Source organism: Apteryx rowi, unplaced genomic scaffold (assembly GCF_003343035.1).
Source record: "Apteryx rowi isolate R43461 unplaced genomic scaffold, aptRow1 scaffold_12, whole genome shotgun sequence".
NCBI lineage: Eukaryota > Metazoa > Chordata > Aves > Apterygiformes > Apterygidae > Apteryx > Apteryx rowi.
Window position 1 is genome coordinate 4,536,352 of NW_020447419.1, and position 27,929 is coordinate 4,564,280.

A 27,929-nucleotide genomic window follows, 5' to 3' on the forward strand; every position below is an offset into this window, starting at 1 on the left:
GGGAAGGGGGTTTAGTGAAAGCGGAGAGAGGGGGAAAGAGAAGAGAGAGAGAGGGAGGGAGGGAGGGAGACAAAGAGATTATGAAGTCAAGGTCTAAATGTGCCTCTCAGCAAAAAGCCAGTGGCAGATTACAGCATGCAGGAAGCAGCAGCAGCAGGATGCAGCAGGAGACAGTTGCGCACGCGGACAGGCAAGGCGGGCAGGGAGGGAGCGGCGAGACCCGGGGGGCTAGAGCTGCTGCCGGCCGCGCTGCACGGCGGGGCAAAGCCCCCGGGCAGGCAGGCAGCGGTCGCCGGCCAAGCGCTCCCCCGAGCCGGGCCCCGGCGGGACGCCGGGCGCAGCAACGGGCTCCGCAGACCCCTCTTCAGCTGGGTACGAGCGGCGTTAAAGAGCGTGAGGCCTCCTGCGGCATCTGTCAAGCCCTTAGGGCAGCTCGGGCTTCGCACTGCTCAGCGTTACAAAGCGCAGAAATCCCAAACTGCTCTGAAACACGTGAAGAGCAAACTCCATGCAGGAACATGTCTGAGACCCTTCCACTCCACATGCTCTGACATCCAACACTGCCAAGGGAAAAAAATGAGGAAAAAGAGGGAGAATAGAGATTTCCTAGGCAAAATTCCCCAGAAGGAAACCTTTAGAGATCTGCAAAACAAAGTTAGCCTGGGAAACAAAAGCTAGACATGCAGCTGAGTATTATCTTATGCAGAAGAAGAAAGAGGAAAGAAAGGGAAAACCATCTAAGGGAAGGAGCAAGGGGAAAGCAGCAGGCAACATTTTAGTCTACTCATTCGGTTTTGCTCAGGTTAAATTATTTCTCTAAAATTGTGAACTTACATTTCTGTTAAAAATTAAAAAGATAATTACACTACTCAGGCTTATCAAGATCCCCCCCAATACAAAGTGTTCTTGCTACAAGCCAAGTTGTGCACTTCAGAGTGAACAAAACAGAAACATGCATTAGAAATGCAGTACTAATGCAGCAGCTAACCAGCCTGGGCACCTACGCTTTATTAGTATATATTTTGCCACAAGTTAGCTCATTTATGCTCATTTGCACTGCATGAGCTTGTTTGCACATCACTTTGTTCTAGACACAGGTGCACTGAGTTTTTATACGGACAGAAGAAAACCAAAAATATTAAGAGTCGGAAACAACAAGCAGTGATTTATAACAAACGCGGGGTGTGCCTCTACCTGTCAGATTAGGTATGTAGGGCGAGGAGTATAACAAAGCTCTGGAGCTACATGGACATGTTCACAAAACAAAACGGGAGAGAGATCTTGATCTCTTGCAAGTGTTAGTCTGTAAATTACCACTGTCCCAATCACTCAAGTTAATGAATTTTCAAACAGTAGCCCCTGACCTTAATTCTGCCCTGAATAAGGCACCTCGGGAGTGCTGACCTTAGCTGTGCTGAGCTTCACTTTGGACACCTGAGACAGCAAAAGGCAACAGGAAAAATAAAAGCGGCATAAAACAGACAGAGGGACACCAAGGCATAACAGAGCAGCTAGCCCTGAGCAGCGAGACCAGAGCGAACCGTGAACAAAGAACTGCCCCTCATCCCTCGTCACTTAAAGCGCACACGGTGAGCGCTCCGTTTGACGCCTGTTGCAGCATCCAATTTGAAACAACGTTTGTTCCAAACCTAAGAGCCAAAGCAACGCATAATGAAATCTTCACTGCCCAAACATCAAGAACGTGAACTGGAGGATAACATATTCTTTGGGAAATTTGGTACTCTTTCAAAATGTGAACTGGAGAGATTATCTGTGTTTTTAAATGGCTTTTTTTTCCTTTTTTTTTTTAGGTATATTTGAAACACAGAAGCATTTGCCTTACACCCATTGAAGAGAGGCCATTTTCACAGAAAGCATATTAGACATGCAGGGCAGGGGAAAGAATATTGTACATGTCAGGAGGAGGGACCCCCATAAAGGAAACAAATTAAATTTCCACAGCCAGGCATGTATTCAGTGATACTTGGCTTAGAGAAGACCTCCATTAATTCTGCCGCTTGCAACAACCTGCCTTTATGAATTTCTTAACGCAGCTTTGTTCACAAAGCTGAAACATTGTGGAATTACTACTTCTGAAGATAGTTTGGAGACTAACCTGCTGATCCCAGCACATCTCAGTATCACTGCAACTACAACTACCTTTTCACATAAATTACAATTTCAGCAACACTGCTGTTTCCTTGCTTGTCACAGAGCTTGTCATTTTCCACCGTCAGCTTGATTTGCTGAGCCTTAAGGTCCTTAGGCCAGCCCTGTACCAGATAAAAAAGCATGTACTATAGTATTGCTGAGGTTAAATTTGTTGCCAATTTGCTCAGTTTTTTTAATGGGGTTTTGAATTAAAACTTTACATGGTTCATTTCAGCTGGATTCTTGGGAAGTTTTAGGGCAATCCATTCACCTGTGAAAGGCATGAGCAAGAGAAACATACCTTTTCTTGGATTTGTGCACAGAAAGAAACTCAGAATGATGAAATCTTGAAACATGGATGGCCCTCAACAGGGAACAGTCTATTTTATTTAAAAATGCTTTAATCAGATAACATAGACATTTTGGGGGTTTATTTTAATGAGCAATTGCCAGTGGCACTATGGAGCTGTTAAGAACAGAAATCCATAGTGCTAAACTTTCAACTTTTCCCTGAAAGTTCACAGAGGGTTTAAGTTTTAGTGTAACAGCAAGATTTTCAGATTAAAAACAAAACTTTAGGAAACAATAACATTTCAGTTCTCATAGCAATGCGCTTTCACCTCTGTTGGATACACATTAGACAGATTCAAGAGCCTTATCTTTTGCATGCACCCAGTCCTCGCAGAAATAATGCACATGGTACACAAATACAAACCATCTGCTGATGAACACGCATCAGGTGTTGCACTTGTGCAGTTGAAAAATCCGTATCACAATTTAGCAAGTTGCATTCCTGGCCTAAGTATTACATTGCTATTAGAATTATAGACAACATCCAAGCCAGCAGGCACCGCAGAAAAGTTATGAATGCCAAGGAATGCAGCCCAGTCTAGTCCTGCAGCCCAGGTGTTGTGTCACCTGTGCATTTTTATTTGAAACTATGATGTTGTGTCTTATTTTTAGTTATTTATCTGATGTACAAATGTCTGGTGTAGTGACCCATAGTTTCAGTTTTAAAAATCTTGCTTCTCCAGCCTGAACCTGGGGTCTCGGAAAGATTCAAGACTGACAGGAGTGAAGATAGCTTCTTGCAGCATCCTGCAAATGTACTTCTACACGTAACTGCTGCAGTTACTGATGTCATGGCTGTTTACGAACCTGGAAATTCCTTCAAGCCTGACAATAAACCAGCTTAAAGGGCAATTCTACTGCGTGTGCAGGTATTCCCCAGGAACTACATCAGTCAACTACCTCAGAACAGACATAAAACTAACCAAACCACAACAGACCTGAGGAATCAATAGGTTAAAATCTTTTGTATCTCTCTACCAGCAACAGTAAACCAAATCTGTTTCAATCCACAATTACTGTCAACTATGGCACTTCTGCTTTGAATATATCAAAGTTTACTCTTTCCATTTACATAGAATACGGAAAGCATTTGAGTAAAACTGGACCATATTTTAAATAGGTGTACCTGGCTTCAGGCCCCAGTTACTCACATCTTTGCAATGGAAAGATGTGGCTAGTTAACTGAAGAAAGATCTTACTGAAAGAATTTCATTCAACTTGTTAACAACTGATTTTTTTAATTTGGTCTTTATTCAACACTAGTTAAAAGGATTCTGTGGGAAAGACAGTCTCACGCCTTCAAAGAACAAGGAGCTTCTGTGCACACAAATAAAAACAAGAACAGAAGGTTGCAGGACTGTATTTCCCTGAAAAAGTGATTGCTGAAAAAACAATTATACTACAGTATATGACAATAATATAGAATTGAAAAAAAAAAAAAAGAAGAAATCCCACTAAAGACAGAGATGGAAGAGGTGTCACTCTGTCTTGTACATTTTGTTGGGTGTTGGTTCTCAAACTAAAGTCTTCTTGTTACCTTGCTGGATTCTTCCAGTTGAGTGCCTCGCTTCCAGGCCTCAGAGAACATGGAGCTGACGATACTTTGGGAACGGACATGTCCAGTTGGCTGGGTGTCAGAAACTCCACTGTCAGACTGATTAGAATGATTTGATTGAGACTCTGTTTAAAAAAAAAAGGTTAAAAAATGGTTAGCATATATTTCTGAATGTCGAGTAAAGTGAGCGTGCTTATAATGCAACTCTGAGTGACCTTTATTGATCACAGGGGGACAGATTAATATCACAGTTGTTAAACATGTTATCCCACTAAAGGACATTGTTTCCACCATCTACTGCATAAGCCTTAGCTCATAGGCAGGCAATTAAAGATTGCTGCCCAGAAAACAACACAGAGCAACAGATCCCTGCTATTAATCAAATCTGAAGCTCTGCAAAGATAACTGTGTCAGATATGCTGCAAGCTGAAAACACCTACACTGCAGTCCTAGAGGTTCTGCAAATACCCAACAGCTCCCCACCCTGCCGCTTCAGGAAAGTGCCATTCACGAAATGCATGCAACCGGCTCTCTCCAGCACTCCTTCCCAGCCCAGCCTTAGGAAGGGGCACTAGGCATCAGCTGAGGACAGACAAACTGTGCTGGCCAAGGCAGCAGCCTGCTTCTCACTGACTGCTCCTTTCCCCAGGGGAAGAGAAGGAACGACGTGCATCTTACAACTAGTGAATGCAGAGGATGCCCTGGGGCCACAGGGCACCTTGAGAAGGCTGCTTCTGCCAGACCGATTTATCCAGCCTGGCATCTGCTTCCCACGTAGTCTGGAACTGCCCTGGGGAAAGGGGGCATCTAGGCACACGCTGGACTGTAGCTCTGGCGAAACACGCATGACTGGTGGGCTGTGGCTCAGCACTCCAGAACAAGAGATGCTTGCTCAGAAAAACACCCAACTTGGATGGAGAAATTGTCAGTAACAGAGAATTTACCACTGCCCTTGGAAAGCTGCTCCACACAACTGAGAAAGTGTGGTGCTCTCCTGGTTAGCCTGAATATGTTTAGCTTATTCTCACAGGCTGCTTTTCAAACCTTTTCAACTTAGTAACATTCCTCTTGACCCGTGGTACTATCCGCGATGGACAAAACACTTTCACAATAACCTGTTTTCGACAACAAAACTCCCCTATGGGCTCAAAATAACCTGGCACAGTGTCACTTAGCTCTGAACAGTGAAGTGAGATTATAAACCATTCATCAATTTTTAAATTGCTATCTGCTGCAAAAGAACAGCCCCCCTCCTGCTGAGAGGTAAACAGGAGCAGATTCCTGTAGGCACACTAAGCCTCAAAAAGGAGCAGAGCCAGTATTTTCAAAGTTTTTCTCTGAAAAGTCTTTGCCTTTGGGCAGGGACTATTTTCCACTTACTAATTTCAAACATTTCAGCCCACAAAAGCAGTTTAAGAGCTACACACAGAACTCTCCGTGCATCACTGAATAATAGACCTTGATTTATTTTTTTCAAATAGGTGAAGATAGAAGCATCCAGCATTGGAAAGCAGGTTTCCTTTCCTCAATATCAGAAAAATATTCTTGAATGAAAAATTACAATATGTTCTGAAAATACACCACTGCATGTAAAAAAATAAATTAGTTTTTTAGACTGAACACTGTTTAAAAGACTATGGAGAAATAGTCCATTTCCTTCACTAGCCTCTCCTTGGGTCTCCAGACAGCTGAGGACAAAAAAAAAAGGTAATTAAGTCTACTATGAGACAGATCACATTATTACCTGGCAAACTAGATGAGCTGGAGCCTGACTTGATACTGGAGCTAGACAAGGAAGTCCAGTCATATGCCGATTCTGTCCTCTTCAGTGCTTCCTGATAGTTCATGTACAGTTGCTTCCCATACTAAGCAAAATGACAAAGAAATTTAACAGCTGTCTAGGCTGTGTACCCTTTTCAGATTGCTGATCTCCACCCCAGGCTTCTCTGTTCCACATTTTTTCCCACAGATAGAGTAGGATCTCTGCAAAGGAGCTCAGGCAACATTAATTCTGTGCAAATTTCATTCTTTTATTTAACAGCAGTGGCAACTCCCTCCTCCCAACCCTTTGCCTTTTCATTACTAAATTGCTGAAAGAAAGAAGAACAATCTATTTACACTAGGAGAAAGAGCGTTGAACTATCTAGAAAAAGGCAAGAAATGGGCCACTGAATAAAGTAAGTCAAACTGCTGATCTCAGAAAACAATTCTGTGCACCTCAAAGTCTCTTTTTTCATAAACCCTCATTTTAAATTCTGTAAGGGAACTGGCTAAAATTTAGCCGTGATGTCAATAAGGACTTTGTCATGCGACAAAGCAGATGGGCAGCAGAAATAGGAGGAAAAGGCCCAATTACTGAATTATCATAACAACCAAACCCCATCATTTTGCTAGGGAACAAAACATGTAAGAAGATTGCACAGTTCAAGTTCAGAATAGTTAAACATAGGAAAAGTTAGATTTAGCATTATATGTTTTGCTGAATAACTCTAAACGGTTTTAAAGAGATAATATTGACACACCACTGCTACTAACTAATTATGCAGTTACAGATTGTGTTCCCTTCTCCCCTCTCCTTACTGATGGACATTTGTCTCAGTAAGGCAAATAGAGCCAAGCAATAACATCCAAGCACAATGACACCAGGGCAAGAAGACTGGCTACAGGAAGTTACCTTCGCAATGCGGATGCCATTGATCCACTGGTGTAGAGTTCTTACATCATCACAGCAAAGATACTTGATATACTGGGATTTCTTCTGAATCTGAGGATGCTGCAGAAAAATTGTTAATCCTCATCAATTTTATAGCTAGGAATGCAAAGAAAGCCATTTATGTGATGAGGTCTAGAAAGAAAAACTTACTGCTGGAAGCTCTTGAATGGTGGTCTGTATTTTGAGCCAACTTTAAAAATGTATGAGAGTACTTCAGGAGGTGTGGGGGGGAATTGCTTTACATGCAAATTGGTGGTCTCTCCAGTGAGCATTCATTTCAGGTTTGAAATATTAGTAATTGGTGAATCTTCTAGTATTTTAGTGTTGTGGTTGCTCTGAACCCCTAAGGATCTTCTGAAATGTTTTTACTGAACATTCTCAGCTTGTAAAAACCGTTCCTGAACACAAGCAAGAGACTGCCAAAGGGCTGTCTCCTGTTACCGCTCTATGGACTAAACCACCACCTGAGTCACAAAGCTAATATTTCACCTTCCTCTCACACCAAAACACATGGGGGGGGAAAACACACACACGGGGGAAAACAAACACACTGGCCTTCTATGCTTTTTCATGGCTTGGGTGAGACACTCAACAGATGAGACACTGTCAAGCACAATTTCTTTTATTTTCAGCTTCTAAAGCCTTCATGGTCCCTGCTCTACTGAAACAGGGATAACATCTAGAATACTTGCTGTTCCCACACGTGTATATAAGACAGATAAAACACGGTACTTATCATTTCACGAGTCAAATAAGAAACATATATTTTTCAAAATCAAACAGTAGAAACCATTCTGGATGGATTAGTGAGCTGCTTACTGTCCGTTCTGTAAAAGTCAAATATCTCACAGCTGTCAGGGCAACTGTGAATATTCAATCTCTTATTATTTCCTCTATCGGCTTACAGTTCAATGATACAGAGTTCTGCTAGATGATTATAGGTATTTTAAGTTTTCCTGAAGACTGTCTCAAACATATAAAAAAAAATTTAATCTCTTTTCAAAATATTTTCTCTTGCTATGTCTTCCAAACAATTATTTTACAATGAACATTAACATGTTCAATTCCATAACCAGAATATATCCAACTGACTTCATTATGATTTTAGATCACTGCTTTTATTTTTTTACTACAAGCCTATTTTGTTTACATGTTATATGACAAAAAAGAGTCTACAGAAGCACAGACAATTATGTCCCCAATCAGCCACCTTTTTCTAGGACTTAATCTAAAATTTCATTGTATATAAATAAAAGAACCTCTCAGAAATCTAACATTTAGAACCAAGGAGTTAATATTATAAACTAGCATACAAAAGTCATATTTAACAATAGTACAGCAAATTCTTGCACAGTAGAAGAAAGCACCTACCTGAAATTAGTGTTTCAAGGAGTATTATTTTGCTGAATCTGATTTGTTATAAGGCACACAGTTACCAGAGAGACAGAAAGATTTTAGCATTATGCTTTAGTGCGAGAGGAACAATTAAACAGACTGGGACGTGTCAGCCTGGAAGGAAGATGATTCAGAGCAATGTAGCAAAAGTTTACAAAGTAATGAGTGGTATGGAGACAGGGAAAAACTGTTCACTGGTTCTTCCTAGTCAAGAACTAGTGAAAATGAAACAGAAAGCAACTGATAGTTCAGGAACAAGGAAGAGTATACTTCTGCATTTAACCTGTATCCAGCTGCCAGAGGAAAATAAAGGGGGATTCCTGGGGTCCCCAAAGAGATGGGGCATACCCAAGGAGTAAGAATGCACCCAGGACTGTTGAACAGCCAAGATCTACCTCCCGGCTCCCTGAATTTCTAAAGGCTGGAAGAGTGTTCTGCGGAAGTATCTCTGCAATACTGCCCTGTTATTTTTCTCTAAGCAGCTGATCAAGGCCACTGCAAGAGGAACCTAGTGCTTGATGAATCCAGTAAAGCCATTCCTCTGTTGCTCTCTCTTATCTTTTTTCCCGTCCCACCATGCAACCTGCACATGGATCAGCTGGCAGGAGGCAATCTGCCAGCTAGATGGGGAAGAAAAAAATTGCAGAGTCATTTCTTCCCTCTGCACTAATCCTCTCATGGCATTTTCAGCATTTTTCATGGATTTTACTGTCAAGTGGGGTCATTACACCAACTCCACAGACAGTGTAGTTACACATACCTTTTTCCTTGTCACTGTAATTTATGGTAATTTAGATTTCTCATGTACTGAGCTAAAACAATTCAGAGATTCACCCTGAAAGCTGACAGGCATAGCTTTCCAACTGTTACATTACTACAAGAAATGTTTCCTACATTATAATCTTTCCCTACATTAATATTGTGTTAACTAGTTCTATGAATTATTTCCTACCTGCTCACAATTAGCAAGCGTGCTTATTTGAAGGGACTAAGCATATTGCAGAAGTGTTTGATTCTCTTTAAATGCTCTTTTTAGTACGAGAATTTTTAAAACAATTAACAAGTTACCTTTAGCACTAAACAGTAGTCTGTCGGTGCTTTGTACTTGTTCCGATAGTCCTGCCCATAGTAAACGTTTACATGATCAAGCTGTAGAAAGCACACGAGATCCCGTGATACCTATTAAATACAAAAATACTCAGTTACAAAATATCTGGATAAGAAAACCATACTTCTGCCAAAATCAGTCTCATATTAAGATCTACTGTTAATACAAGGTCTAATTAAGGTCTAATATTAGCATCAGTCTGACACTAAGATTACCAATACCACAAGAAGATACAGACATGCATAAAATCCTTACATCAGATGCTCATTTTGAACCAGGATATCTTTTTTCGAATTCAGTTTGGCTTTTTGTGTTTTATTTGCATTTTACCATTTGACAACATTTTAACCAGGCTGCTATGTTTATTCATAGTTGCCACCCAGAGAAAGTAAATAGGACTAGCTGAGCAGGAACTTGTTAACAACTCCTGATTGCTTTTCATCTTGGTAATAATCAAGGTGTCCAAATTCCAGTGCAGCCATGCGTATAACTCTATAAACATTTGGCACTGATTGTAGGGGCACAGAATTTTAACAGGGTATCTTGTGTATAGATTGTTCTAACGAAGCGAAGGACTGTAGAGATAACGCGTGAGAGGTATTCAGCTGTAAAGCGAGCTGATGCACTAGTAGAGCACAGGGATAATTTCCTCTTGACTGCCATCTGTGCGGAAAGTGCACTCCTGTGTTATGGAGCAGTTGAAGCCTTGAAGACTCATTCACAACCATATTCCAACACTGAAGTTATAATGCATTTTTAGCATCTTTCCATTTAATTTTTATTACAGAAACATACAGAACAGTAACAAGTGATACTGAAGAAATGGTACGGTATGTACCAGTTTCAGAAAATGTAGCACAAATTGGTCTGGAAAGAATCCCATTTATATGAACTAAATAAAATCAGTAAAATTTGGAAGACTGATTGTGGAGTTTTTCTGATATTTTCCGATTGGCATTTGCAGTGCATCTAGGTCCTTCATCTGAATTCTACTTGAGAAAAGAGAGCCGCTTAACTCCACCAATCCTTTTTTTCCCCAGGCATTTCTGAACACCTAACCCAAGCTCACCCAATGGTTCTTCCGCATTTTTAAATTTGGGATTAGACTGTTCGCATTAAGTGTTACTATGGTAATATATAGTACACTTGTATGATAAAGCAGTACTTTTAATTATGGGATAGCTCTCTAAGCAAGGGTACAGCTAAGCCAAAATTCAAGGCTCACTCTTGCACACACATGATTTACCAGCAATATGCATTTTTCCCCAACCTGTGGAAGCTGATTGTTGCCTGACAGCAAGCTGAGATTAGATGACAATTTTTCAGGAAAATTGCTTTAAAATAATATACCTTTGCTTTCCCTTTAGGGACATAGTAGATTCCAGAAGCTCGAAGAAGAAAGTAACGTTTTTTCCAAGACTTCTTACCATCTTCTTTCAGCCACAAAACTCCCTCAATTTCTGGCACTGTTACAGAACTTCCACAGAAACATTCCTGCAGATAATCACAGTGGTTTGGGAAAGATAGAAAGAGACAGAACTTACAGCATGCAATATATTTTTTTTAATGACTGAATTAACTGAATTGAGAATCCTATAGTTCGACATTCTTTATCTAAGGAATGCAAATGTAACAAGGACAGCTCTTTCCCCATGCAGTAGTATGACTTAGAGATTAACTGTAGAAGCTAGAAAGTAATTCAGACATAACACCATAGGGGATCTTAGCATTTTCCCAGAGCAAGAATGACAACAAAAACGTTAACTACTGAAAAGACTTTTTAACCACCGCTCATCAGTAATAGAAACCCCAACAGCTTTACTGGCCTTAAAGGCACAAGGTCACCTTACAGATACAGGCTCATAAATCGGAGTACACACAAAATCTAATCACATATCCATCAGACGTAGCTATAATCCATTGCATGTGTACTTTGCTGCTACTAACTGCCAACTCTACAACTTCTCTTAAGGTTCTATTTATAAAAAGCTAATAGAGGAAAAACAAATGCTCTAAGCACATTCCAGATTAACATGCAGCATCGAGATTTATCAGTAATCCAAGAAGATAAGAGGAATTAGGTAGCATTACAACTCTCTCTGTGTCACGGCTCTAAGCAACTTTTCAATCCACAGCATCCAGATAATCACTTACTAAAACCTGCATTAATAATTTAGTAAAATCATGTATATGCTACTTATAAACAGAAACGTATTATTAAGTATAATCCAAAATTAAACATTCAAAAAACTTATTTTTTTGTGTAACTATTGAAATCATAATCATTATTCTAGAAATCAAGTGGAGGCTATGACACTTCAGCATGGGCATGTCTCTATAAAAATGGCACAAAACCAACTATGTGGTTTTCAGCTCTTGGAGGTTCTATTTACTGTTTGCTTTATCTGTTTCACACCTACTTTTATTGTTGCCCTTAGCTCTATAAACTATTTAATATGTTCAGTTTTAGCTGACTTCCTTTACTCTCACACTTTTTTATATTTAATTTTTAGTGGTTTATTTTAAAATGCAGTTGAAACCATTTTTTCTTCTTTGCTTACTAATACAATTAATAATATTATCATAGACAAGTCACTGACATGATGCTATAGAATTTTGTAGAACGTAATGATTTAAAGAGTGCTATTAAAAAAAAAAAATCCCTATCACCACAGATCAAAAGACAGGTAATAGTTCTGCAAGTTTCAACTGTGTTTATGCACAGTTACAGATACCCTGATTTTGGTATCACAGTGCATAATATTTTGAGTATTTAAAAAATATACACATTTTTATAAACTGATCTAATCTGAAACAGGTTAGCAGTAAAATAGCCATTTATTCAGAAACAACACATTCCATTCTCAATTTTCCCAGAACCTTTTAGAGTTTAGCTTCAAACTTAGAAATGACCCCTGTGGCCTTTTTGCTTTGGCGGTCTTACCTCTAGCAGCACCTCTTTATTTCTGTCTGCCATCTCAGAGGTTTCTTTTTTCCCCAGAAGATAGTTCTGTAACGAGAGAAGAAGAAAGCTCAGCATTTCTATAGGTATTCTGAAATGAAGCCAAACAGCACTTCTTGTTTACCTTTTTATACCAGTAGGAAAAAACAGCTGCTGTCTAAGAAAGATACATTAATGCAACAAAAATTTGTAGTCCAACTGAAACGATCTGTCAAACTGCTGAAAAACACATAGAATAAGTTATAACCACCTTTTCCAGAAATATCAATCAGGCCATACTTCTATCCTATGTAACAGCCTCATAACAACACTGTCCTGGCTTTCCACAAAACAAACAACTAATTGGTACAATGTATCTAGAAATAAAAAATATTATGAACCTGAAAATCCCATAATAAAAAGAGTATAAAGAAAAACCCATGGGCCTTTAAACTCGTCATATCCTGCCATTATTTATGTATTTTGAAAGAAGCACACACAGAAGTAATATACTTCTTTCCTCCTTACCTGGCAGTTTCTCTGAATAAAAATATTTATTTTTCATGAAGAACTACCAAATACATGTCTTCTTAAAAGGAACCCTAACTATGCATAGGTACTGTACCAAAAGTATATAAACTTCTTATTTAATAAAAGGTTCTTGTACTCTTCCCCAGTTTGGAAAGGACTGGGCCATGAAAATCTTTCTCTTCCTATTCTCTAGCTCTTTCTGAAAAAAACCCCAATATTCATGAAGTTTAGCCAGACCAAGGTTTTAAACACCTTAAAGCATGGGTTTTATGCTGGTGACTCATTCTTAGCGACAGTGTCTACAATATGTAGTGGTAGTAAGTGTTTACCCACTATGTGGTTTTAAAAAGATATTAGGGTTTTGCTGCTTCATCACAAAACACTTGAATAAGATCTGGTTTTCAATTCTTGCTGAAAAAAATTAATTACATGGATAGTGTCACAATGGATGGGCATGCAAAACTGATACCCAGTTTGCTAGTGAAACAGGGAGACCGGATCCAAGAAATAACCACATAGATACCATACGAATATAAAAATGACCCCCAAAGGCAATACAGTAGCTAAGAGTGAAGAGGGAGATCTAGGGATACTATATACAGTTCTTTCCAATTCCAAATTCTTCAGAGAGTCTTTTTCTGCTTTTTACTTCTGTTTTCATTTCCACTTTCCTCCACCCCCTTATGATACTGGACCACTGCCAGAGGAAATTCTAGAGGAAATGTCCATCAGCACCACTCAATAATCCGGTCCTGAAAGAGAAGCGGGACCTTTTGTTTCCTAAGGAGGGAACAGGAAACACAGGCGAATAAAGGCAGGTCCCAGCTTCCCCTGGGAGGGGCACACTCTCTTTTCCAGACTTGCCATTTGACCACTGAGTGGCTATCCCATTTGATGCTGTTTCCCTTCTTGCCAGCGAAGTAAGAACGCACAGTGGAGAGGTACAGTAATATATCAACAACTTTCCTGTAGATTTGAGTATGTGAACAGCACTAAGTATTGGTGCAGATGCCATGAAACTGCTTGCCTTCGTCTCTATTAGAACTACTCACGAACACATTAGAAAACAGATTGCTTCAGCTCATGCTTTTCTGGTAGGGACTTGCCTTTGCACCAACCACAACGTGCACTGTGGATGTACACGGTGCTGAAAAGTAAAGTTGCTCTGTGTTTTTGTATATACGCTAATTGCAAAATAAAAGTATTGAAAGGAGTGCTACCAAAAGAAGTCTGAAACTGCAATCAGGCATGTGTGCCCCCCACCCACCCAACATGAACTTCAGGCTTACCTGGGGATTTTTGAAAAGTGCATATTTCTCTATACGTTCCACAAACATTAGTTTGTTCTGACTGTCTCTTGTCCAGTTCAGAAGATTTTCAACTAAATTTTCATGATCTTCAAAGATCCTTTCTGCAGTAATAACAAAAGAGCAAATACATTTGATTCTGTCATATTTTGCAATAGTCATTATGTTTTACTCTATAGTCATATCTGGAGACAGGGTACTTAAGGAAAGAAAGTACAGTTCAAGGTCTAATATAATGGGGGAAAAAGCTTACAAAGCACTCAGAAATGAAAAGACTGCAGTCAACTTTCAAATGTGCCAGGTTTAATTATTTTATACATACTCGCTCACACTCTCACTCCCCTCTCTTCAGGCTTACAGTTCCATCAATAAATAAAGTGTAAATATGTACCTGACAAAGCTTACAGTCCCACATTAACACAACAGACTCAAATGCCAGTGTCTGAAGTGCTATCAGTACAAATAAAAAGGCTACCACATCTGTAACTACTCTGGTCCACACAGCCCCTGGAAGAATTTATTAGATGGCTTTTTCAGTACGAAATCTGTTTCTACATCCCCCATCACTATCTCACTGAAAACTGACACTGCCCATTTCTTACAATTTATCTTGCTGGATAAATGCTGCATCAATAAGGGCTTCAGAGAACACTGAGCTTTGACTCTGTTGAAATGGTTATCATCAGTACAGGATACTGAAAACAGGCAAAGGAGGAGAGAGGGGAAAAAAAAGGAGCAAAATTTACTGAAATGGTAAAGAAATATCTGAAAATCCCTATTCTAATATAAATAAAAAAGAATATATCTTTGGGAGACCACTGGATCAACTTTCTCATTGAAAAGACACTGAAGTAGAATCTTGCTTTCTTCAATTTGTTCCCTCTTCATACATGCCACACAGTGGCACTTCGCAAATTATTTCTTTCAGAATCCTTTGGGACTTGCCTGATCTTTCATTAGCATCTGAAAGCAGGGCATGATTTACATTTTATTTCACAAAATTAATTACACTGCATTATTATAGAGGGCATATGGCATTGATCACATTCAGACCTACAAGCTATCACTAATGAAGACCAAGATGACAGATGACACCTTAATATCTTCAGTAATTAAGAATACTAAGCAGAGTGTATCATCTGTTGGGAATGAATTAGGGTTTGATATGACAAAGGCACAACACAGGACATTACTGCACATGAGGTCTCAGAAAGATCTAAGAAGCTTTCAAAGTTACAACTCATGACTTGCCATCAAGCTCCATCAGCAACACAGCAATACTGTCTTCCAAGAAAGTAAAAAAGGTATTTAACAGAAGAACAAAACCAAATAGACTTCAGATAGCTGTGATACAAAAGCTTAAATCTCACTGCAGCCTCATTAGGGAAAACAGATAGCTTTCAAAATGTATCAGCTGCTACTTCAGGAAGAACAATAACTAAACTGAAGTATGAAACAACATATTCATAGAATATACATGTACCTATAATTTGTAAAACAACATTTAATGCAATGTTTCTATTATTAAATCTACTCTCTAAATTGAAAACATTATAGCTCCTGGGTACTTCATACACTCATTCTGCTCTAACAATAAAAATGAAAACACTCTGTCCCATGCAAAAGAAACCTGCTTTCCAGCTTTGTTTCTGCTACAAACCTGCTGAGTAACCCTGGGAAAAGCGTTTCATTGTGTCCACTTCTACATTTGTGAAATGGAAATAACAACATGAGCTCTGCCGAAAAGTGCTTGGAAAGTTACCAGTTAAATCATTAGATTGTAACAGGTGGTCTTGTATTTCAAGTGCACCTACCTAATTCAGGCTCCTCATAAAAACTAGTTACCTACGCACATTTGAAGCAAACAACGTAAATGCAAAGACAATCAGGAAATCCACAGGTCCCACCTGTTTCTCTGCAGAGTTTGTTAGCTTAATGCTATCACGGCATTTTATTGCACTCAATGCAATCAATGAACAACCAACTGGCAAGCCAATATGGTAAAACATACTCCGAAGGTGTACAGGCCTTGGAAATCCTGTGTCTTCCTAAACTGCCTAGCTAAAGGAAAATCCTCTGATAAAGGAGTTTCTTCCTCTTTTACATAGGTATTGCCAGAAAAATTGTTTGGAAAGATGAATCACTGCAAGATAATGCAATACAATACACAATAGCACAAAAGGTGAAGGGTTTGTTGTAATTATTTTTTCTTTTCTTCTTTGAGTTCCAGTATAAAATATCTAAGCAAACAGGTTGCATTTTGGATTGTCTTCTTAAAAAATACATATGTGAACTCTGTGAAAGATTATCAGGTGCCCTACCAAGGATCAGGGAAGGTCAAAGTGAAAAATACAAGGACATTTAATTCTGCCCTCTTGCAACTCTCTTCGGTTTTTCTGTCTCCTAGTTGTCATGCTGTATTCTGAATTAAAAACCCAGCAATTATAATAGATTTCATTCTTTAGTTTGAAGCTCTTCCAACACAAGAGTCAAATTCCATTAGTCCCAGTACACCACTTGAGGCCATAGAGTGGAGCATGCATATACTGACTAACCACCACCAACAAAAGAGATTTGTTAACCCTGGTTTTCATTTCACAATAATCTTAATTCAGTGACAGTGTTAATTTTGATAAATATCAGTTTCTGTATGCAGCCTAGCTCTTTGTTTCTGTTTTAACAGAAACTGAAAATATTTTCCCACTTCTTTTTCCTTCTATCATCTCCAGCCTACAGAGTGAATGGGAGCATCTTATGGAAGCAAACCTAGGATGGGAAAGGCCCCAGTGAGTCTTGGGTCCAGGACTCTGCTACATACAGGCTCATAGATAGAAACAACAAATTATTGCAGAACTAATTAGATTATTTATTTCTATTATTCTCATTGGTAAAATGTTACAGAATTACATGTTTGATTTTTATAAACCTAAACTGTGTTCATGCAGAGTATATGCAAATTATTTCTGGTTTTGAAATTGGGCAAATTTAAGGTTTCATTTAGTAAAATTTTAAGGATTTAAGCCAAGTAAGATGTTATTTTTCATGTGAAAGCTAGGAAGATCCAAATGACACCTTGTTCCTTATAACAGCCTTCTTTGTCTAACAATAAGCAAGGTTAACCTGCTACATTGCCTGAAACAGGAAAGACTTGACCAAAATGGAGAGGAAATATTCATTTGCACTTTAATTTGAAATCAAGGCATTTGGGTTCAGTTCTGGGCTTCTCTGTAGTCAAAAGGCAAGGYGCTTAACAGCTCTGTGAAGCAATTATTCATCAGTAATGTAGATTAATAGTAATATTTTTCTTTCACTTGTTTTCTTCTTTTCCATTTAGATGCTAAATTCTTTGGCAACAGGAACAACTTGAATTGTGGTAGCTGCAACGCAACATAAAGGAGTTTTAAGTGCTCTTAGAGCCACATAATGCCAACCACATTAAAAATATTTAATAGAAAAAAATATAGATAGCTTCTTGTAATAAGAGCTTTTAGGAACAGTACAAAATACTATTTAGAAACAGGGAGATGCACGGTAACTTTTTTATTCCTTACCTCTTTCTTGTGCATCGTGACACATCAAGACCAATAGGCTCAGTGACTGGACATTACTAAAATTCCTATACAACACCTTACAATTCAGGCATGTTTTTAATATGAAAGAAGAAAATATTCTCAGGTAATTTTGAAGCAGTGTGTAGTAAAGTTCTATAAGCTGTGGCTGAAGAACTGAAGTCTGAACATTGACTAGCAAAGTCACAATGACAAAACAGCATTCCTAGCATGGGATGATGAACATTACGAAAATTAATATTTAAATCATTCTGAAGACACAAATATGGACAATTATTACATCAATAGATAATAATCATAAATGTTTATAATTATTACTTACCCATTTGCAATTCAGAGATGGTTTCTACCAATGACCAGTCTAAACTGTAACCACAATGTGATTTGTCCATCAAATTGTCTAGTACTTGTCTCACTGTCTGCCTCTCATCCACCATCATTGTTTTTGAGCTGTCATCAGACATGTGGACTCTGATCACCAACTAATGGGCAGAAAAGTAAGAGAGAAACAAGAGAGATTAACTTCCTGCACGTAAACTACATTTTAAGTAAAAACAGATTTTTTTTCTTCAAATTCTGTTAAAATAACATGAAATATTAAGATCAATCAAAATTCCCCCTCCAAATGTAAAGAGCCATAAATGATGGTTGCCTCCTGGACAGTTACCAAAGACACTGTTTTCTTTCTGTGTAAGAGGGTATAAAAAAAAGTCTTCATAATGCAATGGCTATGTGCTCTAACTTTGTGTTAAGGAGGAGAAAATCATTCCTGCCTAACTGTCCTGTTATGATGAATAAAGTATCTCTGTGCCAATCTTTCTCATACATCTAGGTGGCAGTGCAAGAGTTCTGCATAAACTTAGATATAATCAGATTTTTTTCAAATTTGCAAGTCAAGCTTTCTGCCTGCTTCCTTTGCATTTTCTAAAAATACTGATTATATAAAGACTATACCTATTTTAAATCTTCTGTTATTGGGTAGTATGGAGAATTACTGCAAAACAAACCTGCCTGTAAAACACACTGAATTTTCAGCCACTAATAAGGTCACTGTGCAGAAAGAAAAAAATGCAACCATTTTCTCAACTAATCGCAAAACTGAAAAGACTATAGATTCTTCTTGCCACTCATTATGCCATTTGCTTCCTTTTTACACATCACTCAGCTGGCAAAGTTAAAATACACTCATTATAACACACTAGTTGACTTGTTAAATCCCATCCTCCAGTCAGGATGTTTTGCAGCTTTTGATTTATAAATGCTAAATGTATAAGACATTCTAAGTTACTGAAAAGCTTTACAATTAAAGTAGAAAGTCTAATTTGGAAGTAATGCTTTTACTGTTTGATATTGCATGAAGTATTGTCATTAGACTTTCTACATCTGGTAACCTCTGTCTGTAATCTGGAATGCTAGTTTTTAGTCTACCATAGAAAAATCCTGTTAGGCATAGTGAGAAAGGGTCTGTAAAGAAAACAGATCTAAATTTTAAATTTGAGACTGCTTAATAGACAAAGACAATCTCAGGAGGCTGGATTTTCAAGTCAGGCGTGGGTGGAAGTCTTCTAAATGTGCAGCTGGTTGCAAAATAAACCATTCTTTAAGAAAAACATAAGGTTATTCAATATGCTAGGATTTCTTGTTTAGGTCCAGTCTAGATTAGAAAGTACATTATCACTGAAAATCAGAACACTAAAGAAACAGTGCTCCTCTACAGAAAAATGAAGTGTAAAAAGAAGCCCTTTTTCTATTATTAGGACAACTTTAGGGTAATAGACAAAAATGAGTAGAATTTTGTGTGCATTTTCCATGTCAATAAGTATGTAAGATCTCATAAAATAATATAAATAGCTTACTTTTTTCACTTGTGCCTCTTTAATCTTCTCTAACGCAACCCTAATCTTCTCAGCTTTGAGTTTAGCAGCCTGTTCCTCCTGGGGGAGACACAACACATAGAATTCCAGTTACACAAACTTCATGTTGGTTTTAGAGTATTTAATTTTGAAGCTACCATGCTCTAAAACATGAACAGAAAGGCTAATTTACCCACCAATAAAAACCCACAACAGTTTGTTAGTGACAATGAGAACTATTGTTTTTAAGACAGAAAGTGTTACTCTACACGTCTGTCATTTAAACATGCAACTGCTGTTATAACAAAAAGAACATACTGAAGGCATATATTTTGCATCAAAACACTCAATGTTGCTCTGTTATTCCGTATTCTAGTAGCCTGGTGCATTTTTACCAAATATTTTAACACATCACATATTTACAGTCATAGTCTTGGCTAATACCACATTCCATGAAAGTGTGCAGTTAAGCACACCCAATAGATTTTTGGTTGATCAACATAAATAGCAGACCRAGAAATAACAGAATTTAACAGCACACAGAAAGAATTGGAAAAAAAATCCTATAAATAGGATTTCACACTACCCCAGCTGGTTTGGAAGCTTTTAATCTATTAAATTATTTTGCAATAGCTAAGGAGATTGAACACTTCCATCCTCTTTACTAAACCCAGGATGTGTTTCTCCTCACTTTAAAAGTACTTGAAGACACATAAAGCAAACAGACATTCTTATCTTTGATGCTTGTCTGTTTGTAATCTCTTCTTGTTACAACCAGAAATGCATTAAAATACAGATCTGCTGATCCTAAAGAAACCTCTATATTGTAACACTATCAAATACTTGCTTTTAATATCTGGAAGTCATTGATATTTTCATTGAAATTAAACTTGAAATGAGAAGATAAACAAGGAACCCCTATTTTCAAGATCTCCATAGGCAGGTTTCAAATTTTGCAGTTCTTGAAATATGGATTTTCATGATGGCAAGTATCTAAGACATCATAATCATTTAAAAATTTCTAGAACAATAAATAAGTATATAAAAAGGAAAAAACACCCCCTCAAATTATTCAACCACCTTAACAAAGAAAAATGAAGGTTTTTCACAGATCAAAAGTAGTACAGTCCTTCTCCATAACAGTCAGCATCCCATAAACATTTAGCTGTGCATTGCTTCCTTAAATGAATGTAATCCGTGGTTTCCTTACCATGTATTTAGACAGTGGCCTTTCATACAATAATAAGGATTCAGCTGTCTTCAAATCTGTAGAGTTTAAGTTTTTCACTTCTGAGTGCAGTGGCTACTATTCCCATCAGCTGTAAAAGGGTATTTCCTATGCCATTTATCTTATTCTTTCTTAACAGCTTTTGCCCCCTCATGCTCATGGCCATACTATGCACTGGAAACAACATGAGCTAAACAGGACAATAGATTGCCTTGGGAGAAACCTAATCCTTTCCAACAAAAGGAATCAGTAAACTGATGGGAGCAGAAATAATGGGGCTTGAAACATTATCTGAGAACTCAATTACCTAGGAACATAGTTTTTTATTAGTCTGCAGGGAACTAAGACTCTTTTCATTCATCGTAAAGATGGTGTCAAGTAACTTAGGTTAAATCAGATTAGCATTCTGTTAAAAACCAAATAGCACCATGATATCTGCGATCATTTAAATGTAAAATAGACTTTGAATTCTAAAATAGTCTTCCTCTCTCTCAGTATTAACCATTTTCATCCTCCAAAATAAATTATTATCCAAACCCAAGATTTTAAATAGTTGCAAGGTTCTAAAAATGATGCTACGTGCCTGCGTCTTCTGAAATCAGCAGAAGCAAAAGATCTTTTTTATATTAACACTCATTTTGAGAAACTGTAATTTGTGGTTTAAGAAGTTGTGCATGAACTCAATCATAAACCTTTACTGATGCACAAAGGTTGAGAGTACATTTGGTTTTGCTCTTCACCAAAGTCAAGCAGCCCAATTTTCCACACCATTTCACTGCGTACCTGTGCAAAGCGCCTGACTCCAGCAAAGCCCAGCAGGAGCACTTCCCAGCCGCAGCACACAGCTCCATGCAGCAATTGCAGAGGGCAAGCGACAGGGAAGCAGCTGGGGCCTTTTTATACACTTGTGTCACACAGCTAACATATCTCTGATGCTCTCAAAGTCCATAATAGATTATCATTCCCTAAAAAGCTTTTTTTTAATATAAAAAAAAAGATTTCAAGGATTTACTGTTCTACTACCTGGCAATTACTTTTCATTTGCCACTCAATTTTAATGTAGGTCCACAGATCAGAATTTCCTATATTTATACTTCACTGCATTTTAAAAAATTCAGTCCAAATTTAAACAAAAAACAGAATTACAATATTCTAAAAATAAGAACTGATTTTAACCAGCAACAAATGATAAAAAGAAGTTTTAATCTATTTACTGGAAATACACAGAGGAAAAGGAAGTAAAAAATTAGAATTTCTGAAAGCAAGTAGTAGTTAGGGATTTTGAGTTATTCAAGTTTTGCTTTACAGTTAGTTCTCAGGCCATTGCTGCATCATTGCTGATGTGACAAATGCCATTTCATTAGGGCAGGATAAAAAAGTAAGTATCTTCATTACTTAATAAAGTAACTAGAGTAACTACAGAAGTCTTCAAAGCTTGCAAGAATTTACTCTATTTCTCTCCCAGTAGCGCACATGCCGCCAGCAGAACGGCCGCTGGGGTGGTGCTCGGACACAAGCAGAGCTTGCCCGCGGAGCAAAGGCACTAACTCCACGTGAGGAGGCACGGGCGGTTTGCACTCCTCAGCCAGCAGCGCTCTTCGCTGCCCGGGGAGAAAGGAGACTGGGACACAAATACCCGCCTGCAGCTCTGAACCATTCAGCACCGCAAACTAACACCAGCAGGACACAAACATTTACAGTCCAACCATGTTTAGCCCAGCTATTTATTTCCCCTGCACTAGTAAATCCTTTTACAACTTAAGCGACGTTAGCTGAGTTCCCAAAGGGCTGTAAACATGTGCACAAATGGTGGCTGCCTGCCGAGGCCGTAGTTTCCTGGGTGGCGTAAGGCAAGGTGAAGCCCGGTAGGGCTGTGGTGCCTGCCTCCTTGTGCAGCRTTCCTGCTTTCCGGCTGCGTCACTCGTGGTGCTGCTGTGGCCACACGGGCAACTCGGGGAGCTGGCCTGGTACAAAATTCATGCAGCAGAAAGATTACTTTTCAGCAGAATCAGCTCCCTGACAGGACTGCCTTTGTGTTCACATAAGTGCTACGTAGAAGCACAAAGGAGATAAATACATACGCATGCTGTGCAAAAACACGAAACGTCCATCTCCACCTCTGACTGGAGAGGGATACTCTCTTCTAGTAACTGTGTATATCACTGTAAAATTACAGCACAAAATCCTCACTTTAATGGGATTACTTTTAGGAGAGCATTCTACTTGCATTTTAAGGATCTGAGCCCTCACAGGCTTTTGACCCTTGCTGAGGTTATGTTTGGTTATGGAAAACATGATACATGTCTGAAGGAATGCTTGGTGACATAACTACAGTGAGATCTCATTCATCCAAGATATCCTATTATATTGTGAACTAAAAAAGTATAGTCCTGCAATGCGATCGTCTTCAATTAATGACTTATTCTTTGTATTTTAAACCAAAACTTAGTTTTCAGTAAATTTACACTATCCTGTAATATTGGAAAAAAAATGTATAATGACAATCACAGTCTCCTGTCCCAGTTTCCTGTTAAATAGGCAGTTAAAGATACTCTGGTTGTGTTTTAACATTAAACATGCAAGATGAGTGCTATGATGGAGCTGGTCTTGCTCAAAGGACTTTATGCTTTTAATTTCTAGTTTGGATTTTCTTTTTTTCTTAAATGTTTCACTGTACATTGTTCAAAGTGTTAGTAATTGATCCCCTTTACTTGCCAGAAGGAACACAGGCAAAATGGAAAAAAGGAAAACATCACTAAAGAAAGGTTACAGGATTTAGGAAATCCAGCAATTAAATGATAAGACGCAAGTAACAAAAGTTACATTTCACTGAAGTTAACAGGGTAGGATACAGAGATCATAAGATGCATACAGGAAGAACAAGATGTTTTGTGTTTAATATTTGCAAAATTTTCTCTGTGAAGTCTTTCTCTGAATGCAGGTAACATTGACCTGTAAAGGACTAGAAGCAGGCATCCAATGTTTATTTTGCTAGTTACAGTCTAGCCTCAGGCAGAAATGCAATCATCTGTTTTGCAAGGATTCTCCTCTCCCAGGATTTTTATTGAAATAAAAGCTCCTTTTGCCTAAAATAACACTATGAACATCTCAGTTTCTGCATATTCTCCAAAATTTCAAGACATTTATAGCCCAATTTTTATTTTTTTGTCAGTCAGAACAGTTGTCTGGTACATGGCAGTTTGTTCAATCTACAGTCATAAATCAGTTGTGCAGAGGGTGTGCGTGTGTGGTTTTTTGGGTTGTTTTTTAACTAAAAAGAACATTGGAACAACTGTATATGTGATCAGCACTGGAAGGAAAAAGTTATATGATTGCAGAAATGGTCCAAATTGTTTTTTTCTCCACTCTGAGTGAATTTTAAAAACACTTGTTCTGTATATCTTGATAAACTAACTAGAATGTGTAACCTTTACCCTGAAAAACATATTTGTGTTGTCATTGAGTCAGTAGCTGGCTATGGTGGCACAGTCCATTTATAAACAGTGAGCTTGTGTTTGCATAAGTAGTTCATGACTATTCTCAAACATTTATTTCATTGCATTTCTTCTTAAAATAACTAAGAGTAGCCTATATCTGAGGGAAGCAGGAAACGAGATATTCCTGTCTTCTAAAGCTCTCCCAAAGTGAAAGGCTCCAGCAGCCGTTCCCCTGGTGGCAGTCCATCCTCAATAGAGTGTTTTCCATACCTCCCTCATATCTCTGACTTACTGCCACCATACTTGTATTATGGCATTTCCCAGGCTTCCTACTGAACGTGGAGATATATGTGAAGCAGCAGGTAGTACTGTTTTGGGGTTTGTGTCAGAGACAACAGCTCACTTGAAAGATTTATAATGTAATGATCACACTATGCTGCACTGAGGACAGGGATATAACATACAAGCAAACAAGGATGCATGAATTGGAGGTTGTGATTTTCATATTGCTGGAAATGAAACAGAGACAGCCTACTCACACACCCAATTAGTCATCAAGCATGGAAAACCGGTTTCTTAGTCTCTCCTAAGAGTTACCATGAACACCATATTTGCCTCTTTTTCCTTTGTTCAACATCTCTGTTCCACATTCACAAGCTTTTTACTATTAGAAGCCCAACTCCAACACAGAAGATGGCTTCTGAAGGGAGATTGGAAAGCAGCAGTCATATTTTAAACAAATCTCAAAGTCACAGTATCCATTGCCAAGAGCTCCTGCAGAGGGGATCTTTACCCCTGCAGTCTATTAGGGCAAAGTAGGTGTTACTCCCCAGGAAAGCCAGGAGATAGATGGTAGTTGCTTATGAACTCCAAATGAAGAATGGCATCTATGAATCTCTCCTAGAGCTTTCTTTGTGCTTGACCAAAATTATTCAATACTTAAGTTTTTATGCTGTCCCCACATAACTCAAATCATACTAGAAAAAAAAATGTGTATTATTTAGCAAAGTGTTACTGCTAGAAAAGTGGTGCAAAGAGATTTTCCACAGAAACTTGTTAGTGCTATTTCTTATTAAATAGATCTACTATGCAACTTGAACAAGACCAGAGCTTTATTTGCTTGTAATCTCATTAAAACAACTAGTTGGGCAGAAAACTGCCATGCCAGTTGTCTGTCTCAAACTGAACTTGAGCATAAGAGGATATACCTCAAAGGGTGAGGCAAGGCAAAGGTAATTTTGTCCATGTCAAGAAATCTGGATCTTTGGAAAGCCTGTTATTCTCAATTTTGAAGCCATGCTTTAATGTACAGCAGAGTAGAACCTTACATGGCAGGAACATGCCTTCCCCTGCCCCCTTGAAAGTCTGTCCAAACTAGAATTGACAAAGCTAGTCATGACAAAGGAGAAAAAAAAAAATGCATTTGCACAGGATTGCATTTCTGGCTATTCATTCCTTGAAGCATCCATCTGCACTAGACATCTTCCTTGCCTCCACATAGGACCTTCCTTGAGGTAACAGCTCTAGGCTAGGCTTCTCCTCGAGGTTACCCAATTCAAATAGGTACAAGGGAGAAGGTGCTAGAGCTGAAGCCAGAAGAAGGTGCTGGTGGACACCAAGTTAAGCATGAGGCAGCAATGTGCCCTTGCGGCCAAGAAGGCCAATGGTATGCTGGGGTGCATCAGGAAGAGTGTTGCCAGCAGGTCGAGGGAGGTGATCCTCCCCCTCTACTCAGCCCTGGTGAGGCCACATCTGGAGTACTGCGTCCAGTTCTGGGCTCCCCAGTACAAGAGGGACGTGGCACTACTGGAGCAAGTCCAGCGAAGGGCTACAAAGATGATTAGGGGACTGGAGCATCTCTCTTATGAGGAAAGACTGAGAGCTGGGCCTGTTTAGCCTAGAGAAGAGAAGGCTGAGAGGAGATCTTATCAATGTGTACAAGTATCTGAAGGGAGGGTGTCAAGAGGATGGGACCAGACTCTTTTCAGTGGTGCCCAGCGACAGGACGCAAGGCAACGGGCACAAACTGAAGCACAGATAGTTCCATCTGAACATGAGGAAAAACTTCTTCACTGTGAGGGTGACAGAGCACTGGAACAGGTTGCCCAGAGAGGTTGTGGAGTCTCCTTCTCTGGAGATATTCAAAACCCGCCTGGACGCGATCCTGTGCAAGGTGCTCTAGGTAACCCTGCTTGAGCAGGGGGGTTGGACTAGATGATCTCCAGAGGTCCCTTCCAACCTCAACCATTCTGTGAAGAAAGGAGGAAAAGGGGGAAAAAGAACCCAGAAGGGAAGAGCAGGACATAGAAGCCACAGTTAGGGAATTTGAAAGGGGAGGGAAGAAGACAACAACATGATGAGGCAAGGGGACTGCCTGGCAAGGAGTTTTAACTATGGACGAAAAGCTGAATTGACTAGACTAGGAACAGGGCAGAGGTGGGGTAGGACAAACAGATTTGAGCCTATAGGCTGTTCATCTAACATTTCCACAGTAGCTTCCTATAAATCATTCCAGAACAAAGATGATATTAAAACTGCACAGGAACATGACAATAGTCACAGTGGATTAGTACAAAGTAGGCTGTTGATTAAAAACTTTGTATTAGTCATTTTCAGTGTTTGTGTATTAAATTGCACAAAAACCTGCTGCTAACAGCCTTTTTTTTTTTTTTTAAATAGTTTCCAAATGTGGCTACCTCAACTTCCTCAGAAGTGGATCTAGGAGGCTGGAATTTTTTGGCCTGTGTTTACATCTTTTGCAGATTAGCCATCAATTGCTGTATTTTTATACTTCCTTAAAACAAAACAAAACACCACACCCCCACACAAAACCACAACTCTCAAACAGATGGTCATTCACAAATGAGCACATCTGAGTCAGATTCATCCAGGATGCATGAAGCCAATCTCACAGCTGACTTATTCTAAGGTCTGGAGGGATTGCATTGTGGAATAACCAAGGTCAGCAAACCAGGAGAACCAACATTCATATGCAACATGTTTGCCTTTCAGGCCAACAAGAACAGAAAAATGAAGTACCAGATATTGGGAAGAGAAGTCATAACATTAATCCTTATCTTTTCTCCAGATGCTGACATTCACATCTGCAGCATTACATCATTAAATCACCATCATCTGGCTTCCTGCATGTAGTTCCAGCTCCACATGCATCAAAATGGTGGAAGAACTGATGACTTTAAAATCCAGCATGTTACATTTCTATTTTCATGTTCTAAACTGGGAGATATCCCAGCCCTGAATACTGTCTCAAAATTTTTCAGGTGTTCTGTATTTCACAGCCATAAAAGACTAAGATTACAAATGTCAAAAGTGAAAGCTTTGTTTTCCCTACAGGGTTAGAATTAAGTTTTAAGATGAATGCTAAAAACTATCTTGCAGATTTGACATTAAATTTACATTGCTTTATTCTCAATATTCAGTAACTTAGATTTACTATAATGTTTTCACTTCTGTCTTTCAAAAAAGGGTTGGAATGCTGTGTGAACAGCAACACATGGAATTGCATTTAAAAATGAAGAGACCACCACAATAAAAATAGTTTTCTTTGATGAGATCTGCCCTATACTTTGGCAGGAACTGTGTGTATGGCTGTAACACTAAAGGATCCTGGTACAGGACTGGGATGTGTACAAGGAGCTATGTTACCAGCAGACAAAGAACTGATATTATCATTCCCCCAAACTGTCCACAAACTGAACATAAGAGGTACACAGATGAAGGAAGGGGAAGAATACGAGAAGCAATAAGACAATAAGAAATAAGAAAACAG

At 38.8% G+C, this 27,929-nt stretch overlaps 1 protein-coding gene across 1 annotated transcript in view; it reads right to left on the minus strand.

Annotated features, from left to right (window-relative positions):
- Positions 1–3,633: 3,633 nt before the first annotated feature.
- RAPH1 (Ras association (RalGDS/AF-6) and pleckstrin homology domains 1) overlaps positions 3,634–27,929 on the minus strand; it is a 92,192-nt gene continuing 67,896 nt past the window's right edge. The window contains exons 6-14 of the mRNA XM_026089310.1: positions 19,478–19,555; positions 17,944–18,103; positions 14,035–14,156; positions 12,218–12,283; positions 10,624–10,767; positions 9,234–9,344; positions 6,732–6,830; positions 5,802–5,922; positions 3,634–4,182 (exon numbers count right to left, since the gene is read on the minus strand). Coding sequence (XP_025945095.1) covers positions 4,022–4,182; positions 5,802–5,922; positions 6,732–6,830; positions 9,234–9,344; positions 10,624–10,767; positions 12,218–12,283; positions 14,035–14,156; positions 17,944–18,103; positions 19,478–19,555 — 1,062 coding nt within the window. The 3' untranslated portion in view covers positions 3,634–4,021. The remainder of the gene's footprint in view (positions 4,183–5,801; positions 5,923–6,731; positions 6,831–9,233; positions 9,345–10,623; positions 10,768–12,217; positions 12,284–14,034; positions 14,157–17,943; positions 18,104–19,477; positions 19,556–27,929) is intronic.